At 46.8% G+C, this 21,069-nt stretch overlaps 1 protein-coding gene across 1 annotated transcript; it reads left to right on the top strand.

Annotated features, from left to right (window-relative positions):
* The first annotated feature begins 10,499 nt into the window (after positions 1 to 10,499).
* LOC311241292 (NADH dehydrogenase [ubiquinone] 1 alpha subcomplex subunit 12-like) lies at positions 10,500 to 13,522 on the top strand. The gene is made up of 4 exons (XM_084330064.1): positions 10,500 to 10,619; positions 10,996 to 11,081; positions 11,308 to 11,395; positions 13,243 to 13,522. The coding sequence occupies exons 1-4, from the start codon at positions 10,531 to 10,533 to the stop codon at positions 13,421 to 13,423; spliced, it is 444 nt and encodes a 147-aa protein (XP_084186190.1). The 5' UTR covers positions 10,500 to 10,530; the 3' UTR covers positions 13,424 to 13,522.
* Positions 13,523 to 21,069: the final 7,547 nt, after the last annotated feature.

Genomic DNA, 21,069 nt, shown 5'->3' with positions numbered 1-21,069 from the left:
CTGTACATACGTGACTTCTATTTTTTACTTCTATTTTTACATGCTATACTATTTTATTTCATACTTATCTTTTGTCTAGCACAGTCTCTGGAGCATAACAGAAAGAAGCATTTTGTATAAAAGTATTCTGTACTTCTGTATGACAATTGACAACTATTAAAGAAACTTGAAACATTTATCAATATTTGATTATTTACAGTGACTGAAAAGGAACAGACTGAAGCATAGTGCTTATATGTGTCTGTCCTATATTCTTACCAAAAAATACAAATTTTTTTACTCAAACAGTATTCTAAAGAAAAGAAAAAAAGCAAGCAAAACTGTATTATTCACCCTTGTAGTTTTTCAAAATTTAGCTTTACAAAAAAATACAAAAATGTAGATTCAAAAACAGTATTATAAAAGAAGAAAAAAAGCAAACAAAACAGTGTTATTCACCCTTGTAGTTTTCAAAAATAGCTTTACAAACCATTTTCTTAAAAACCAAAATCGAATTACTCATTCTTAACTGTATATCCGCATTGTTCCACAAGTTAACCCCAATAATAGAAATACACCTCCTTTTAATCCCTTTCTTAGCTTTTTGAACAGTAAATTTACAAATATCTCAAATCATATTTTCTTTCATGTGTTGAAAAAAACCTTTGCACCCCATCTGGGAGTAACTTTGCTTTAGCTCTGTACATTATTTGCATAGTTTTATAGTAAACCAAATCATTAAATTTCATAATGAGACTTTATAAACAATGGTTATATATCGTATAGCATCGCGTCCCGCTCTGAGCCTTACGAGATACTCATATCTCCTGTGATACCTAATGTATCTCCCACGAACAAAAACACATGCACCCCACCTGTATGGGGCCCCGCCCCTTATGGTGGCCACCGCCCATATAACCATGACCCTGGTCATGAAACACCCTTCCTCTATTTTCGTCCCAGCGTGTTGGATGCGTGCACCATACGAGCTAGCGGAATGAAAAGATTAAGGAAGATTAATAATGTTGGAAGCTTACCGGAGGTTGCTGGCCCCTGGCATCTTCGACGCATGTTTTCGGCGACACGACGGGCCTGTGATGTTCCTCGTTTGATGACTGCACATCGAGGTTCAGCTGTACAAGGCTGGCTGTCGGGCCAGCTTGTACTCAGGTAGGCCCTGTGTCTTCAGGCATGGGTATTAGTGTTAGTAATGCTGGTTTGTGTTGTTAACACAACCTTGTTGTGTGTTGGCGCCAGGGGCAAGATGGTTTGGTGAACGTTCTCTGCAGGGAACGGTTTCCAAGCTGTCTTGGGCGTGCTGCTAAAACATCTAAAGCTATGCTAACATGCTATCGCTACTGCCGCATGCTATCACTACTGCTAATTGCTATGCTGTTTTAATGTCTCCGCCGTGAGATGTTGTCACTCTCCCGCCTCTTGCCCGGTTCATCAATGAAGGTCAGTCGGTAGCTGTTGTGGGGTTTTGAGTTCTATTTACCTTTTTCGGGTAAATGGGTTGACAACAGGGTAGGCCGTGGCTAGGTTGCCTAGCCAGGTATTTTACCTTGTGTTCCGGCGGGGTTTGTTGAACGGTGTTCCCATCTGGGTTGGCGTCGGGTAGTGGGGCTATGGGTCCAGCCGACATGGTAAACATGTTGCGTGTCTGTGCACAGGCAATTGTTGTCTTGGGTTCCACATTGCCTGGCGTTAGGCTGCAGTAGTATAAGGGCAGGGCCGCTTGGGAGAAATGTGAGGCCCTGTGCGTTTTTAGACGCGAGGCCCCCCATCTCCTGGGGCGGCCCTGTGTAGGGGGCTATTGTTTCATTTTGTCACTCTGCTATGAGAAGGTCTGTCTTGCTACAGCTTTCTCTCCTCTCAAACCATTCATACTGACGGTCAATCGGTATACTGGGGGAGTAGTGCGGGGGGGGGGCTTTGTTTACCTTTTTTGGTAAATGGGCTAAACTAGGGCTGGTGTTCTGTTGTGAATATTTTGAATGAAGACGGGTCTGGTCCGTCTCCCCTTAAACTTTGTGTATGGGTTTGCTCATTCTACAGTTTTTGTGGTTTAGCTCTTTTATTCATTTAACCTTTTCATGGTCCACACCACAGTGGAGGGTGCTGTTTGCAATCACCACTGGTGCTCCATGTTAACGTCAGTCCTTTGTTTTTGATATATTGAAACAATGCCCCGCCCGGCCGACACCATGGGTCGGCCTGGCGAGTGGCTGGTGGGCTGTTAAGGCTTGTACCGCCACGGTATGGAATTGGCAACGATTAGAACTGTGTTCGAATTGGTGTTTTTTCTATTACAGAAATGGTGTCTGGTGGAGGGGCCTTGAGGGCCGGCCGACGTCGACACATCGCGCACGGTGTTGGTAAACCACTCCGTCGAGGATGTTGACGTTATTAGCTTTGACCCAGCCGCAAGCTATAACCGCTCAGGGTTCCCCTCTCCGCAGGGGATTTTGGTCTTCTGCTGGAGCGCGGGCGGTATTGTCCTAGGCCCTACACCGCCTCACACCGCGCAGCCAGAAGAGGAGAGAGCACGGCCTCGTCAGCGGCGATGACGGGGCCCTCGACAGGCGGCCATGTTTCCCCCGCCAGTGGTGCCCTGGTTGGAGAATCGACAGGGTATCGCGAGGCCGACAGTCTTGGCGGCCGAGGGATCGGCCATTTTGGGTGATTTCGGTGTTGGTAAACCACTCCGTCGTCATTTTGCCGCGAGCAGCCCGCTCCCCGTTCAATCCTCTCTCTGGTATCCCCAGAAGCGGGGCTCTGAGCGTTCTCCTTTGGCTGCGGGCCGCAAACCTTCATTGAAGCGTATGCGGCCCCATTCTTCGCTTCTCATGGAGACAGGGGCTGACACCCAGTTGATGGCTGAGCCTGGGTCTGTCCGTGAGAATGTTGTGCTGTCAAGCGGCTCCCACACCTTGAACTGTGTTGGTTGAGCCTGGTGTTACGTCTGTCAACTTAAGTGTTGTCAGCAGGGGGGCTCGAAACCTTTTGAGGCACACAGTGCGGGCTTCCCCGGCCTCGCCTTCGCCAGGCCAGGTATCGTCACATATGACTACGGCAGTACCATATGTCGAGGTAGATGGAGAGAATGGTGAGGCGGGGACTTGTGTTTACACAACCCCACCCGTTTTCAGGTTTGGTACAGACCCTGTTGTCGGGGTCTCCAGCAGGGACAGCTCTGGTCGACGAGATCCAATCTCTGTGGACGAAGCAAGCCATCGTCGTGGCGTTCTCCTCCCGGTGTTCTCTGCCCGAGAAGTCGGGAGGGAGGGGTGTAAGACCCAGGCTGGACCTGTCCCATGGGAAGGTTCAGCATTTTTTGGATCGTCTCCTACCTGTTGAACACTGTCAGGTGGGGGTCTGGTTCTCCTCCATAGACCTGTAGGATGCGTATGCGCATCCCCGATCTTCCATCCTAGGGCTTACCTACGCTTCCTTTGCAGGGTTAGCGTATGAGTACCAGAGGCTGCCGTTCGGTTTTCTCTGGCTCCCCGCATCTTCACCAAGTGCGTGGAGGCCGCACTGGGGCCTCTGCGTCATCCGGGGTTACGGAGTGTTCTGCCCTGAGGACGTTCTGGTCCTTCGCGGTCAAGGTGGATCGTCAGGTCTCGTACCAGGCAGGTCTCTACCAGCCTGGGGTTGCTGTACACTGGATGTAGAGTATTCCTCTTCCCAGTCAACGGTTGGAGGGCTATGGGCATCCATCTCGGAGCGTGTTGTCAACACGCTCGGGAGGTTCCGTCCTAGGACGGTTACGGCGCTGTCTCACGTCGCGTTTTCACCGACGCCTCCCTCGCTGGTGATGCGTCGGGCCAACGCAGTAGGGGGCAGCTGGCAAACCATGCTGCCCGGTCTGCGCTACGTTCAATGTGTTGGCGTTGAAAGCGGTCCTTCTGGTCCACAAATGGTGTTGATCAGGACGGACGATACGACGTCAGTGTCGTGTATCGACAGACAGGGAGGAGTACGCTCCCCCTGTCTGCACCAGGCGGCGGGCGGCTGGCTATGGGCGTCCTCCATCTGCGCGGCCTAAGGGCTCCCCACATCCCCGGCAGGGAGAATGTGGGTGCAGGTGTACTGTCGCGGGGCGGCCCTCATCCTGACGGGTGAGGATTGCGTCTGGACATGGCCAGGCAGGTCTGGGACCGATGCCGTGCCGCCAGGGATTCTTCCCCATACATCTGTTAGGTCAGTTGTTGGGACGGGTACGTTGAGGGGCGCAGGTTCTTGATCCTGATGGTGTTACCATCTGGACTGCACATGCTCCCTCCACTGTCGCGCTTACGCGGGCAGATGACGTATGTTCCAAGTGTGGTGTAAGGCGGGGGGCCTGGACTCAGTCTCCTGCCCCCTGGTTGCTGTCCTTAGTTACCTCCAGTCTCTCCTTGATAGACTGTCGGCTTCGACGGTGAGGGTATATGCAGCAGCTATATCCTCCTATCATGGGGGTTTGAGGGGATGTCTTGTTCAGCCACCCTCTTGTGAAGCGTTTCCTGCTTGGCGCTCGACGCGTTAAGCCGGTGCAACGCTCCTTGGCTCCGACTTGGGATCTTCAATTGGTCCTCGGTCGGTTGTCCTTGGCCCCGTTTGAGCCGCTCGAGCGGGCGCCGTTGGGACAGCTGTCCTTCAGGACCGCGTTCCTTCTGGCTGTCACTTCCGCTAAACGCGTAGGTGAGCTCTGTGCTCTCTCGGTACATCCAGAGTGCCTGTCTTTTCGGACCGATTGCGGTGTCACTCTGCGACCTAATCCTGCTTTCGTGCCTGAGAATATCCGGAGTTCCTTCCGCTCCCGGGATATTGTGGTTCAGGCGTTTCGTCCTCTTCCTCACACTGGTGAGTTAGATGCGGGCCTTCACCTGTCATGTCCAGTCCGTGCTTGGGGATTTACCTCAGCCGTACTCAGGATTTCAGGGTTACCGACCAGCTTTTTGTCTGTTACGGTGGGGCTCGTGCTGGTAAGGCACTGTCGGAGCAGCGCCTGTCCCATTGGTTGTGCGAGGGTGTTACCCTCTGCTACACGCTGGCTGGGCAGGATCCCCCTGGGGGCGTCAGGGCGCACTCCACTCGTGGGGTGGCTGCCTCTGCCGCTCTCCTGGGTGGGGCCTCGGTGGAGGCCATCTGTGCTGCAGCTTCATGGTCCTCCCTGGGCTCCTTTGTAAGGTTTTTCCTCATGGACATGACCGGGGGTCCTTTGGTCGGGTAGCAGGAGTGTATGGGTATGGGCCGCAGTGTGTTGAGTCACACGTGGTTCCGCCTGTACGGTGTGTTCAAGGGGTTCTGGCTCCCTCTTGTTCGCATTCAGGTGGAGTTGACTGCGCCCCCCCTTCGTTAGGAAGGATGGGGTGACAGGGCTCCCCGCACCCCTTGATGTGGGCTTACGGGTCCTCAGGGGGTACATCTGTCGGGTCTCGCGCCCGCTCTTCCCCATTATCTCGTAAGGCTCAGAGCGGGACGCGATGCTATACGATATATAACGATAGGTTATGTAGATAACCTAGTTATATTAGTATAGGCTAAGCGTCCCGCTCTGCGCGCCCTGAGTTCCCTCTTGAGGGATCTTTTCCTGGGACGGGTTTTGGCGAGGAAGGGTGTTTCATGACCAGGGTCATGGTTATATGGGCGGTGGCCACCATAAGGGGCGGGGCCCCATACAGGTGGGGTGCATGTGTTTTTGTTCGTGGGAGATACATTAGGTATCACAGGAGATATGAGTATCTCGTAAGGCTCAGAGCGGGACGCTTAGCCTATACTAATATAACTAGGTTATCTACATAACCTATCGATTTGTGTGTTCATAGTAACCAGCCTTGAAAAGGTTCCGAATGGCCCGCTTTTGTAGTACGACTATTGGATTTACTGTATTTTTAAATGTCGACCCCCATACTTCCACACTGTAAGAAATGTAAGGAAGTATAAGTGAGCAGTAAATTATGTGCAAGGCTTTGTAGTTTAATATATCCTTACATTTATACAATATTGCTACTGACTTAGATATTTTTCCTTGAATATAGTTCCTTACATTTATACAATATTGCTACTGACTTAGATATTTTTCCTTGAATATAGTTAACATGTTGTTTCCATGTTAATTTCTGGTCAATAACTACCCCTAGAAATTTTATCTCAGAAACTCTTTCTATTTTTACATCACATATTTTTAACTCTATCTCCCCCTCTCCAGCTCTCCACATTGTTTTTCAGTTTGGCTGGTCGTCCGCAGTAATACACATTGGCCGTATTACGGGGAGGGAAAACTGAAGGGTGGGGATCGAACGTTGTGAACAAGCGACTCCTACAAGTCGGTTGGTGCGCCTGCGCAGTAGAATCAGGAAGTGTCGGGGGCAGCGTGAGCCTCCCACGCGTTACTCCTCGACACTGAGAGATCGAGCTGCGCAGGTGAAAAGATGCGACTGCTGTTACCTCAAGTACCGGAGGGGACTTGTGCTATGTATGACTTAGTCCACATTGCAGCCGGCTTGTGGGAGGCAAGAAACAGCGTTCGTGACAGGGGAGGGTTGAATTGGATGATACGAAATTGGGATGGGAGAAAATATGGAAAAATGGGAGAAAAAGTGGATCAAAAAAAAAAAACTCTATCTCCCCCTCTATTTCTTTTCGATTACCAAAAACCATAAATTTAGTTTTCTTAACCCTTTTCCCGCCAATAATGTCGTACGACGGGTTTCAAGTTCATGCGAATTCTGCCAATAACGGCGTACGACGTGATTCTGATCATAATTTCATATTTTCGCCATGGTATTCATATTTCACTCACAGAGCCTTGTCATATGCTGCGGGACTCAGCACAACTCTGCAACGCTTCAATACTGCCACCTGGTGGCTGATCGGCGAGTTGCCAAACCGGAAATGCCCGTTGCAGCTCGGTCCGTCCCCTAATTCCGTCCGGCCACTCGTTTATCGTCGCGGGACTCAATACACACACCGTGGATATGGATCTTTGCCATAACTCAATAATCTACATGATTTGGGCGTGTATTAGTAATATACAAACCGGAAATGGATCGCCTAGATCCCCACCACATAACTGGGATCTGTTTGCTCCACTCTCATCGCCCAACGGTACGAGGAGACTGACGTGAGTTTCAGTTGTTTTTGTTTATCATTTTCGATACAAACTGCTCTGATCAATATATCACCCATACTACATGAAGCATCTAACGACTATCACAGAATTATAAACGACCCCCCCCCCCCCCCCCCCCCTCCGTTCACCCGCGCATGATCAGTCATAACCCTTAGGACCATGTACAGTTGAAATGTTTAATATAGCGTCGATCGGTATCAAACTGCATTTGATGATCTAATATATGCATTTGTGCATATATCTCACGTTCTGGGAAATACTGCAGAAAACGATAAAAACATATTTATACTCTAGGTCTAGGCGGTATTTTCGTATGAATGTGTGAATGAAAAAGTAAAACGTTCCTACATCCTGAACGATAGGTAATCGATGTTGAATGGGCCATAGTAATGTCAATTTAGCAATACAATTTAAAAAGTTATAGCCCTGCAAAGAAGGTGAACATCTCCATAGACTTACAGTACTGGCAGAGATCAAACAGCAATGGATATAAGCGTGGCAGAGAATGGGTTAATATTGAGAGACAATTTATTAACATCAAACCAAGTTTTGAGAGTTTCAAGCTCTCTTTCAATATCAGGCAAAAGTTCATTTAAATTACTTCCTGAGCAATATAAATTTGTATCATCTGCAAAAATAACAAACTTTAACAGTTCAGCAACATTACACATATCATTAATATAAAGTATAAATAGTTTTGGACCTATCACAGATCCCTGAGGTACTCCACAGGTGACCTTCCTAAATCCTGACACAGTGTCATTAATTTGCACACATTGCTGTCTGTTTTCCAACTAGCTCTTCAGCCAAGAGTTAGCTATACCTCGTATCCCATACTTCTCCAGTTTTCTCACTAATATGCTGTGGCTCGCTTGTTATAGGCACAGAAACAGCCCATTGAGAACAGGACTGAAACAGGTATAGAGGCTGCTAGAATTCATAATCTTGAGTGTTTTTTTGTTTATCAAAAAAACGTCAAAGACATGTTTAGAGGACCTCAAAGACCTAACTTGTTGAAAAATACTAAAATATGTACCCCTTTAAGTGTCCATTATTTGATATCTTAATTGTTGAATTTCAATATCCATCATTGAAATAACTGTACTTTTAAACTAGCTGTGTTATGTCAGATTAGGGTATTTATTCCACCGCTGGCAAGCAGATTTCTTTGAAGGTAGATTTCTATTTGTGTGACTGATCCACAATAATGGTATAATGTAATATTGTAATACCAATTAATTTTATTTATTTATGAACTGTGTTGTGGATATAAAAATATATACTGTATTTGAATGAGCTTGTTGCTGTCATGCGATGATGATGAAAGGCCTTTTTTCTTTGCAGCAGCAGCAAAGACTATACTAAACCTTGTCCAAAGCTGTTCTCTCTCTGTCTCTCTTCTTACTGTCATTCACTATTCTGAGGAGCTCCAGGTACTTTTAACCATCTATATGTTCATTATAAATATTTATAAAAATGTATTGAATTTATTTTTAATAATAAGTCAAAGGTCTTATTGTCATTTATTTACCAAGTGGTACAATTTTCACTTTATAACTAATTACCTGGGATCAACCCATAAAGAAATTTGATTATATTAGATTCAAAGTTATTCTCATTATACAGCACACGTACAGTACAATGAAAAGAAGTTTGGCATCCAACTACAGTGCAAATGTAACAGTAAAGTGCAATAGTAATATACAATGTACAGGTGATTAAACTGGGTATAAAATATATCAATTAGAATTAGTGGGTGTAGTGCTAATCAGATGTATGTATAGAGTTGTACCAATATGTACAGTGATACAGGTATAAAGACAGTATGGTTGTAGTCATAGCCAGCAGCAGCAGAACTAGTAAGGGATAGGTACAGATATATATATATAGTATCTACAGATATGTAAAAGGATTATGTGCAGGTATGTAAAGACAGGTGGATATATATATATATATGGTAAGAATAAATATATATATATACGGTGTATATCTACCATTATTGTACATGCTATCATACAGAGTTAAATGCAGTTATATAGGAACATTATATGCAGATATATTCAGACAGATTCATCTAGTGTCTCCCAAAGGGGAGGAGGGCAAACAGTCCATGATTGAAATGAGAGGTGTCCTTGACAGACTCAATAGTATGGAGTATGTACCGGTGATGCGTTGGGCGCGTTTCACCACCATCTGCAGTGTTTTCCTGTCTGAGGCAGTGCAATTGCCGTACCAGACTGTGATGCAGTTAGTGAGTATGCTTTCTATGGAGCACCGGTAAAAGTTCACCAGACTGATGAGACAGGTGGGCTTTTGCTTCTCAGGAAGACGGGGAGTAGCATACAACTACACTCTCGGCCACTCTCAAATACAATTCTTATATTCTTATATAATATTCTTACTCAACTTGCCCCGTTAAAGGTTGAAAGATAGCTTTATTTGTTCATTGAAACCAAATGTAGTCCTACAAATACAGAAGATAAGATGTTTTACTGCAAAATGAGATGCATCAGAAGGGCTGAAATGTACAGTATTTCTAAAGTTTTCAGAGCAGGCACTTAACTGTTTTTTGGAAATGTGTTTATTTCTGTTACTCCCTCCCTCTCTCATCTTCTCTCTTAATCATGTTCCCTGGTTCAGTCTAGAAACAGTCATGTTTCTCTGTTTATGTTTTGTTCTTTCTATTATACTTCTTATTCTTTCTTTCTTTATTCTTTCTTTGAAATTACTTCACCAAGGTCAGTGACTTACATGGTCACGGCACTAGAGGGAGCCCTACAGATCCAGTAAAATGTAAACGTTGCATTGGGCAAAACTCATTCCTGTACGCGTGTAGTCTTTTACCAACAAACTTGCAGTTCCGCGTTCGGCGTTGTTTGGGCGTAGAGAGAGCGTACGTCAGTGGCCAATCAGATCGCAGAACCCGAACGCGGAACTGCAAGTGTGTTGGTAAAAGACTACACGCGATCGGCAGGCGTGAATACTTTCCCTAAGCCAGTTGTACTTTTGCGCGATCTGATTGGCCACTGACGTTTTTGGTCGCATGACATGTGCGCCAATCGTGGGACGGCAAGTTCTGCCACCGGTTAAGCTTAGGCACTCTTTCGAAGTTGGTTAAGGTTAGAGTTTGTCTTAGAGCAGGGCGATAGAACACCAGCCCTGATTCCAAACTCTAACCGTAACCAACTTCGAAAGAGTGGCCTAAGCTTAACCAGTGATAATAAACTAGGCGTTAGGTAGTTTGGTGCTGTTCGACCCGGAAATAGGAGCAGAACTTGCCGTCCCACGATTGGCAGTGACCAATCAGATCGCGCAAAAGTACAACTGGCTTAGGGAAAGTATTCACGCCTCCCGATCAGGGGTTTGAACCCGGACGTGTTTACATGCAGAACGCCGACGGTCCCTCACAATAACAGGTCCGTCTAAAGATGGCGCAGTATGTGAATGTTGTCCGAAGGGCTTTGGGGCAGATAGGAGGTCACGGCGGACTTCGTGGTCTTGTTGTTCAATTCTTCAGGTCAGTTTGATGATCTCTATTTTCTATATGCAGGGGTTCTATTCTATAGTCGAATGATTGCGACTGCCAGTGCAGTAAGAGATAATACGTGGTGTCCACAGACCTCTGGCTAGTTAACGTTAGCCGTGTGCAGCCAATGCGACTGACTTCAGTTAAGAAATACAGGAATACACCCCTTTGCGTTAACCAACAGCAATATTGTGAATATAGTGTGAGGAATGGTCTCTGCTTTATTACGTTGATCTCTAGTTGACGTCGTTATCCAAACTCCTGTGCCACGGAATAAGTTAAGATATATTATCTTAGCTATGAGTCTTGAGATAGTGACATCACAGTGAAACTGTCATCATTACTGTTGTCATCATTCTATTGACAGGGCCAATGATGTGAAGACCGGAGCCCTAATCGGCGTGGATAAGTATGGAAACAAATACTTTGAAGACAAGAAACACTACTACTTTGGTGAGCTGTCAATAGATCTATGTCAAAGTGTGTGTGTGTGTGTGTGTGTGTGTGTGTGTGTGTGTGTGTGTGTGTGTGTGTGTGTGTGTGTGTGAAATGGATTTCCTGTTGCTGTGTACACCAGCTACATGTCAAGCGCCTCAACATTGGTTGTTATTGGCCACATTTGTCTCTGTTAATGTGCGAAGCCCTGAGAGTTCCTCTGTCTCTGTTCCCACGTCTACAGGACGGCACCGCTGGGTGCTATACACCACAGAGATGAATGGAAAGAACACCATGTGGGCGGTGGATGCCAGCATGGTGCCTGCTGAATGGTATACATTTGTCAACCATTTTGGGAAATCTTTGCATTACTGTATTTGCAGTGTTCAGGTATTGCAGTTAGGAACATGCGGACATTATGGGAAATGCGCTTACCGTCTTCTCCAGAGTCGGACAACAAGATGGGTCTCTGTGCGTTCAGTAGAAAGCTAGCCGGCTGCAAGCTATCCTAGCTTAGCGCAAATGAATGGAAGTGGATACGGATCAGCTAGCCTAGCTGTTGGCCAAAAACACATCTCCCGGAGTTTTAAAACTAGGCTAGCTGATCTGTATCCACTTCCATTAATTTGTGCTACTAGGGTAGCTTGCAACCAGGTAGCTTTCCTTTGATATGAGTATACATTTTTTAAAGGTCAAATGTGCTTTTCACAAGTGAAGTTTGTTTCTCAATGTTCTCTCAAAGAACTCTCAAAGAGCACCTATGGGAGGCTACAATTCGAAAAACTGGCCCCGGTAAATGTCCCAACCCCCTCCAATGTACAGTTTCTTCCCCCTCAAATGTATATATTCTCTTTTAGAATCGGTCTCTTAAACAGTAGGCTACTGTATATTTGTATATCTTATATGTCATAAATGTCTGGATGTAACAGTACTGTATATCTGTATGTCATGAATTGAAAATGGGGGACCCTGATGTAAAAAAGACAAGTCTTTCTCTGGTCTGCATCCCTTTAACAATTGTGTGTATTGAGCTGTACTGTATTGTACGCATTCTGCAATCTGGTAATAAAGTTTTCAATCAATCAATGTAGTAAGTAACATATTAAGCCAGTTAATCATTAGGGATGTCAGGTTGGGCTAGAGGTAGAGGCCAACCAGTAAACAAACGGTTGCTGGTTCGCTCCCCAGTCCAAACAGGAGGGTTTATTCCAGTAAGCTGTGAGCTGGCAACTCCAGGACGGATGGCTGGAGATGGCTGAAAATAACAGCACCAGGATGCCTGTATTCTTAACCCAAACGGTGCATGCTTCCGCGTTCCCGTTTTGCGCTCTGATTGGCCACGGCAAGTTCTTTCCCCGGTTAAGCTTAGGCACTCTTTCGAAGTTGGTTATGGTTAGAGTTTGTCTTAGAGCAGGGCGATAGAACGGTTAGGGTTTGCTGCTGGTCGAGGCGGAAATGGGCGCGTCACGCGATTGGGCGCACATGTCACATGACCAGAAACGTCAGTGGCCAATCAGATTAGCAAAACGCATGAACCGTTTGGGTTAAGAATAGACGCGTCCGACAGCAGTGTCAAGCGTCAACTTGTTATAGTAGTATCTCTAGTAACAATGTGGCTAGTAGTTTTAATATAGTTGTGTATCTTGAATAATGCTGTATGACCAGGCATCGTATGTATCATCCTGTATATTTTGTAAATAATAAAAGGGGTTTCTTTGTGCCCTTTGTCTGTTGTTAAGCTATTGTGCTAAGCTATCCTGGTGGCGTCTATTTTGATACACAACTATTAAAACTACTAGCCACATTGTTACTAGAGATACTACTATAACAAGTTGACACTTGACACTGCTGTCGGACGTCAGGTGGAACAGGAAGTGAAGAAGTCACTGGCTCAGGTTAAATCAAATTAAACCTGTAGCTACAGCAGGTACAAACAATGGAGCGCCACTTAGTGACCAAACATGGCACTGCAACTACATAACAACACAGAAATACAATGGGCACATTTGTGACTGTTACAAGCTCTGACTGCTCCAGTATCACTGTTGTTGTGAAGGTGATCATACACTCTGACCTCTGAGGGAATGCACACATGTCTGGGAGGGGAGGGGGGAGGGGGGGGGGGGGGGTAATAGTATGGTCAATAAAGTAATCTTAATCTAACTTTTTTTCTCCTCAGGCATCGCTGGCTGCATTGCATGACGGAGGACCCCCCCACCACGCACCCCCCTGTGCAAAAGAAGTTCCTGGCGGAGATCCACCAGTTCAACCACAGCGGCTCAGCCCAGCAGTACGTGCCTTACCCCACCACGCGCAAGAAGATCCACGAGTGGATCCCGCCCCAGGCCGGCGCTCAGTGACTCCGCCCGGACCTGACCCTCTCACTGCCCTGTTGTAAATTATAAAAAGCCTGCTTCTGTATTAATTTTATTGAATAAAATCTCCAGACCAATATTTAAGATGGCAGTTTCTTTTGCAGTCCTTGTTCCCGTGTACAACTTGTGTGACTGATGTGTTCCCCTAATCTCATACATTAATGCAAAACATGGGTTTTAGGGAATTGTGAAAATGGACAATTGTCATCTCCAAAAGCAGAGATTGTCACTTTAGAGTCTGTGTTACAGTGTGCTGTGTGTCTTAATCACAGTAGAATTATGCTGAGCTGAGACACGGTTGCAGTATTTCACATAAGGGTGTCTGGGAGCTCCAGTAGCTACCGGGTGACCATAACGTCAGGCTGTGGAAAGTGAAAGGACAGGAACTGAACTGACCAGACGCACACACCCCAGTACCAGTCCCTCTGTCCCCCACGCCTAAACCGGAGCTCTCATCTAGGACTATTTCAGTATGTGAGGTGAGTGGACCCTGTTCGTTGGATGACTTGTGTTTCAGAAGCTTGTAAATGTTTTTGAATATTGTTTAGACTTTATTCCCCCCCCCCCCCCCCACTTTTATATTCAGATCAAATTGTATTGTCTATATTTATGTCTTTCTACTATTACCTTCACCTCCCCATGCTGCTATGATGCCAGGCCAGAATTTCACCAAGGGGATCAATAAATGTATTTATCTTATCTTATCTTATGAGAAATGTATGTTTCTCCAATCTGTTGTTTACTCGTGTTGATTGTGGTTGGGATCAATAGTTATTTTGGGCTTATTTCGTATCCAAAAGCAGAAAACCTGTATTATATTTGTAAATAGATTGTACTTTGCTATTTTAATTCCTGTCGTCATGGCCACCATTAAAAAAAAAACACGGCTTCTTGAGACTCTGTGTTCATTGATTGATTGATTGATTGAAAAGTTTATTAACAGATTGCAGAATGGGTACAGTACAGCTCAATACATACAATTGTTAAGGGGATGCAGACCAGAGAAAGACTTTCGTCTTGTTTACATCAGGGTCCCCCATTTTCAATTCATCATAACATATATGACATACATGACATACAGATAGACAGTACTGCTACATCTATACATTTATGACATATCAGATTTGCAAATACAGTACTGTTTGTGATACCAAAGTGTCCAGAAAAGGAGTGTATATACATTTGGCGTAGAAACTGTACATTGGAGGAGGTTGGGTGGGTTGGGTGAGGGCTGTACATTGGAGGTGGGGGGGGGGGGGGGGGGGTTGGGTAGGGGACACACACACATTTTACACTGTACATTGGAATATTGACAAAGCCTTACTTGCATTCAATCAGTCCTGAACTTTGAGTTTGTGACGTGCTATGTTTTCTCAGGGATTTGGAACCACCCGATGAGAAGGCTCACCCTGTCGTCCCTTTTCTCCCGTGGGGTCAGTTTGGAGGAGGAAAGTGAAGACGACGGCGAGGAGCTAAACGTAGGCTACAGTACCCACACGGTTGCTGTGTTTTCTGATATCCACACGGGGGCGCTGTTCCTCTGGACTTCTGATTCAACATTAGTGATGAATGAATGAATGAAAACTTTATTTAACACATTGCAGAATGGGTACACTACAGTACGGCTCAATACACACAATTGTTAAGGGGATGCAGACCAGAGAAAGACGTTTGTCGTGTTTACCTCAGGGTCCCCCATTTTCAATTCATAGTGACATTTATGACATACACAACATGCATGACATTTATGGCATAGGGACATACATGACATACAGGTATTTAGTACTGTTACATTTGTGACATATATACGATATTCAAATATACAGTACTGTTACCCATAGATCCTGACAGAGTGTATACATATGACGGGGAGGGGGTGGGTGGGGGGGAGAAATATACATACGGTGGGGAGAGATATACATGCAGTGGGGAGGAGACTGTACATTTGGAGGGGGTGGGTGGGTGGGAGAGAAATATACATGCGGTGGGGAGGAGACTGTCTATTAGGTGGGGGTGGGGGTGTGGGGGTTTGGACATTTACGGTGGCCAGTTTCGAATTGTAGCCTCCCGTAGGTGTTCTTTAAGAGCGGTTTTGAATGTGGGTAGGGATTCACATTCCTTTACAGCTTTGGGTAGGGCGTTCCACATTGATGTGGCATAATTGCGAAACGTGTTTAGTCCCTTGTTTGAGCCAAATCTGGGTTTAACATGATTTGTTGAGCTTCCTCTGGTGTTGTGGTCATGGTATTCACTGACCTTTGGGAAGTATTTCGACATTAACATGGGTACCTTAGTGGTGTAGTGTGATTGATTGATTGATTGAAAAGTTTATTAACAGATTGCAGAATGGGTACAGTACAGTACAGCTCAATACATACAATTGTTAAGGGGATGCAGACCAGAGAAAGACTTTCGTCTTGTTTACATCAGGGTCCCCCATTCTCAATTCATCATAAATGTATCTTGTAGACCAGGCCCATTGCAAGTTGCTGTACTCTGTCGTCTACTCTAAGCCATCCTAGGTTGTCAAAATGGGCAGGGGTGAGGTGGGTTCTAGGAGTAAGGTCAAGTAGTAGTATGACCAGTTTGTTTTGTGATGTTTGTAATCTTGTTTTTAGTGCCCTTGAGGTGCTATAGGCAGGTAGGTAATATATAGGCCTATATTAAGGTGACACAACGTCACCTTAATAATAGTCCCTGAATTAAGTAATCTGTCCCCGGCCATATTCTGTCCCCGATTCGTTCCTACGGTAAAAACGAACGTTATCCTATAACCCTAGTTATATGATTACTGGCAAAGCGTCTTGCTTCGCCTAATGGACTACACTCGTGTGCCTATTGCACTCACTGAAAGATTTTCTCATGCACCTTACATCTATCTAGCCACGCCTACTTCCGGCTAGTAACCCCGTGGCGTGGCTATGCTCCCCCTTCCGAGTCTGACTTTCATACGAAAAGCAGTCAGGGGTCCTCAGGGCTGAAAAGCAAGACGCTTTGCCAGTAATCATATAACTAGGGTTATAGGATAACCTTCATTATATTTCATACTGGCTCCGCGTCTTGCTTCGCCTAATGGACTAATGGGCGGAGCAAGGCGCGTAGCCCTGATAAATGTACCCCCTGAGGTCCCCTTCACGACCATCAAAAAAGCTGTCAACATTGTGATATTAAAACAAGGGACATTTGATAGCGAGGGAGGGGGGGGGGGGGTAACGGGGGGTTTCCCCCCTTTGGTGATTTCTTTTTTGTCAAATCAGTTGTGTCGATAGTCACTTTTGGTGAGTTGTTTATATACAATTCACTTATATGACATTTAGGTATGACACAGGACTACAAAAGCATTTAGTATAGAACCACAATATTTTGCATACAAATTATGCTGAGCAGAATGTAATATCATAACTGTTGTGAAGGATCAGATTAAACCGAATATATATATTTATTTATGGATATATATTTAATAGTATTTGTATATCGTTTGATATCCCTTGTATATTCCTTGTACATATACACTGAATATCCCTTTAGTCTACTAACAGCCCATAATAGTTTCATTCTACCATTGGACAAGAACCTGGCGCCAGCAGCCAAGCCCCTTGGTTCAAGTTCAATCGTGCTGACGAACATGTCGTTACAAGCCCGGTTCCGCGTAGGAATACGTCTGGCGAAATACGAATGGTACTATTTGTTCACAGCGCATATATATATGGCGCAAGTAAAGTAGAACTTTCTTTTAGTCTTTTAGTCCATTAGTCCTTTACCCTCCAACCTAGTAACAGACGTGAAGCCTCACCCACGACCCACGTGTGGTGCAGTATGGCCTACTTGGCCTCAGAATAGGCATTGAGACATCGTGTGGATTAATAGTTGAATTGTCATAGTTTAGCACTATACCGTCGAGTGGGACGTATTTCTATTAAGTTAATAATAGTCTATTATGTATGGTGCATCGTTCGGTTAGAGCTATAAAGTGAGCAGTACCCCCATCGTTCCTGGCGTTATCTAGAGTCTTAACCAGGCTGGGCAGACCACGTGTGGTGCTTTCATCCGAGGAGTTCTGGGCCAGGACGAGTGGACCTGCACATTGGATTACTTTACCCGGACGACGGCGAGCCCTACACGGCTTGGATTATCTACTTGCTTTGGGTGCTTTGATTATGCCATGGATAACAGCCAACACTGCTGAGTGTTGGAACTACCCCCCGAGAGGAGTCCAGGTGAGACGGCGCTCTACCCCGAGTGAGGTCGCCTCACGTCTCTTCGTTGTGGACCGGCAGCTACCGTCTACAAGAGGGCCCAGCTGTATTCATCTGTGGACCGAGGTTCTGTGGGCACCGTGTTCAGCACTCTGAATTCTCCCAAGAAATCGTTGGCCAGATGGGATATCGCCGGCGGCTCTCCTAACCCCCCCCCCTACTGACTTACAACCAGCGGGACCCCCCTTTAGTGTATCCAGCTATAATCATTTAAGTACCATCGCTATAGTTCCCTAAAGAACCAGGTTGTATACTTGCTCCCTGCGTAACCAGAGATTGGACATTCAATGTTGATTTGCCTACGAATACTCATTTGCCTTACAAGTGCATTCAAATCATAAATGTCATTAAGTGAACGTTGTATATACCCTTTGCTATATAAAATATTCGATTTATACATTTGTGTGGACTTCGTTTCATCAGGTGGGAAAGTGTTCATCATATCTATATCATGTACTGTGTGGCCAGTAGTTAAAGTACATAATCGGTAGTGGTTTAATGATACCATACTTATCAATACAGTCAGGGAATTGTACCCCTCAGTTACAATTGGTCCTTCGAGCCGGAGGGTAACTAGTGTAATATTAATATAGTGTTATTAATATTGAAATGGCCTATGATGAACACTCCACGAAACGGTCCTCCTAACGTAGAACGCCCGCGGCGCAGACGACAGACACCTCAGTACTTAGAGGATTACGCTGTCAGTCAACTACCTAGCCTTCGACAAACGGTAAACGCGGTAAAAGTAGAAAGTAAAATTATGTCTGACCTTAACGACCAGGTTACCCCGACCAAAGAGGCCCTAGTGGGTTCTAATGTAACTGACCAAGCTCACGGTGGGGACCAGGAGGGAGCTGACATGCCTTTACCCCCCGCCAATACCGAAGAAGTAGTCCCCGACCAGCCCCGGGAGGAAGACAACCCTACAGAGAGAGAACTCTGCACGGAAGAAGAGGAGGAGAGCGCCGAGGAAATAGAGCTCCAGGACTCCCCAACGAGTACAGCCAGGAGCGGCTCACCTCTACAACCGTCTTCCCCCAGCGAAGCGGAGAGGATGCTATCACAGGCGTTCCTCGTCAGCCTGACAGCCTCTACCGAACGCGATCGACTTCAGGGTGAACGCGATCGACTCCAGGGTGAACGCGATCGACTCCAAGCACAGACGCTTAGCGAGCGCGAACAACTCCAAGCGCAACAACGGAGCGAAGAAGAGCGCATACGCCTGGAGATGAGACGCCTTCAGACGGAAGAGAATATGGCAAGAGACCGAGCAGACACCCAGCGTGCCGCTGCCGGTGCCCAAAGAGAAACAGAGCGCGACCTCGCTCTCATCCAGCGCGAAACCGAGCGCGACAGACTACAGGGCGAGCGCGACAGACTACAAGCCGAGCGCGACAAGTTACAAGCGCAGCTAATGGAGCAGCTGATCCTCAAGGCAACACCCTCTCCCTCCGCCAGGGGTTCAAGGAACTCGTCGAGACAACAGTCAAGGGCAGCGTCTCCTAACCGAGCAAGCGACCCTGAACTTGACCAACAGACCAAGCCTATACCCCCCGCAGACCCCCTTCCCAGACCGGTCCAAGCGAGACCCAGCTACAAGGAAGGAGCGGCATACACTGCAGAGAAGCTAAATAAACGACTACAGGATCTAGAGGACCTGATAGAAGAAGAAGAGGGAGAGGAGGAGAACCAAGCCCGACGACAGCACAGTACTCCACTGGACGAGGAGGTCCAGTACAGCCCAGGCTATACCCCCGCGGCGCTGCGCTACAGACCCCCGACTCTATTCACGGGTGAGCATGACGCACGACCAGCCCCGAGGAATAGCACCTGGACCAGCGGGCCATGGTACCCTGCCGGTACCAGCCCACAGAGAGGCGCAAGAGGAGACTCGCCTAGGAGGTCTCTCCCCCAACGCTCGCCGATGTATCAGCCATCCACGGCGTCATACATTGCCACACCGACGTTTCCAGACTTCACCTATGAGAATCGAGCACAGTACACGGAGCTCCGGATGTGCTTAGAGACAATGATGGTGGATGTCGCTGATGAACGCCACAAGTATGCAATATTACTGAAGCACCTGAAAGTACCGCGAGCGCACAATATAGCGCTAGCCTATGCCACCTCTACGACCCCATACACCGCGGCTCTAGCAGCGCTGGACCAGAGATATGGACGTATATGGGATTACGTAATCCAAGAGATAAGGCATATTGACCGCCTACCCCCAGCAACAGACAATCGCTCATTAGACGACCTGTCTATAAAAGTGCAGTCCCTGGTAGGGATGCTGGGAGCGCAACGGGAAAAGGGTATGCACAAGCTATACGCCAACTCTAACGTCAAGAGGATTTTAGAGAAGCTGCCACCCGCCAGACAAGAGCGCTTCAGGCGGCAGAGAGACCACCGTGATCCTAACGGTCCCGAACCATCCCTCCTCGATCTAGCCGACTTCCTGGCGAGAGAAGTCAGCAGCTTACGACTGGATACGTTCGTGCGGAGCACACCAAGCTCCAGAGAGGGACCCAGGAGAATAAACGATGGAAGAAGATCGGTGACTGTCATGCACCAATCAGAATCAGTACCGAGCAGTAAGAACCACAGTACCCCCTCGAGAAAAGAGAAGTGGAAGATGGTGTGCTCGTACTGCGAGAAGGAACACTGGCTGTCACAATGTGACCTGTTCACAAAGATGAATGCAGAAGAAGTGAGTCAATGGATAAAGTCCAACAGGCGCTGTTACCGATGTGCGCGCAGTCACATGGCAGCCGAATGCCGCCTAAAGAAGAGGTGCAGTCGGTGTGACGGAGCCCATCTAGATGTACTACACGACAGTAACAGAAGAAAGCCTGCACCTGCACCATCGAGCAGCACCAAGGCAAGTGTCATGTACATTGACCCCGCCAGCAGCAGCGGCGCCCAAGTGCTCTTAAAGGTAGTCCGTGTAACATTGAGCTACCAAGATAAAGTCATGGACACTTACGCCGTCCTTGATGACGGGTCAGAGAAGACCCTTCTGCTCGCGTCCGCTGCGGCCCAGCTGGGACTGCGGGGGAGCAAGAACCGAATGACGATTCGGACAATAAGAAGAGATTTAAAGACGATAAAGGGCGAGAATGTCTCCTTCACTATCGCAGCAAGCGGGCAGCCAGAGCGACGGTATAGGATTACAAATGCTTTCACCAGCCAAGAAATAGGACTATCACAGTACACCTACCCCATCGCCAAGCTGATGGATAAATATGTGCACCTGCGTCAACTACCTATCCCGCTCATAGACGGCGCCACCCCGACCCTGCTGATAGGCTCCGACCATGCAGACCTCATCGTCCCGATAGACCGGGTCCATACAGGACCCCGAGGCTGTCC

The sequence above is a fragment of the Notolepis coatsorum genome, assembly GCF_963971535.1.
Source record: "Notolepis coatsorum genome assembly, chromosome: 15".
NCBI classification, from domain to species: domain Eukaryota; kingdom Metazoa; phylum Chordata; class Actinopteri; order Aulopiformes; family Paralepididae; genus Notolepis; species Notolepis coatsorum.
The sequence above is the reverse complement of the archived record's forward strand: the minus strand, read 5'-3'. Positions and strand labels throughout refer to the sequence as shown.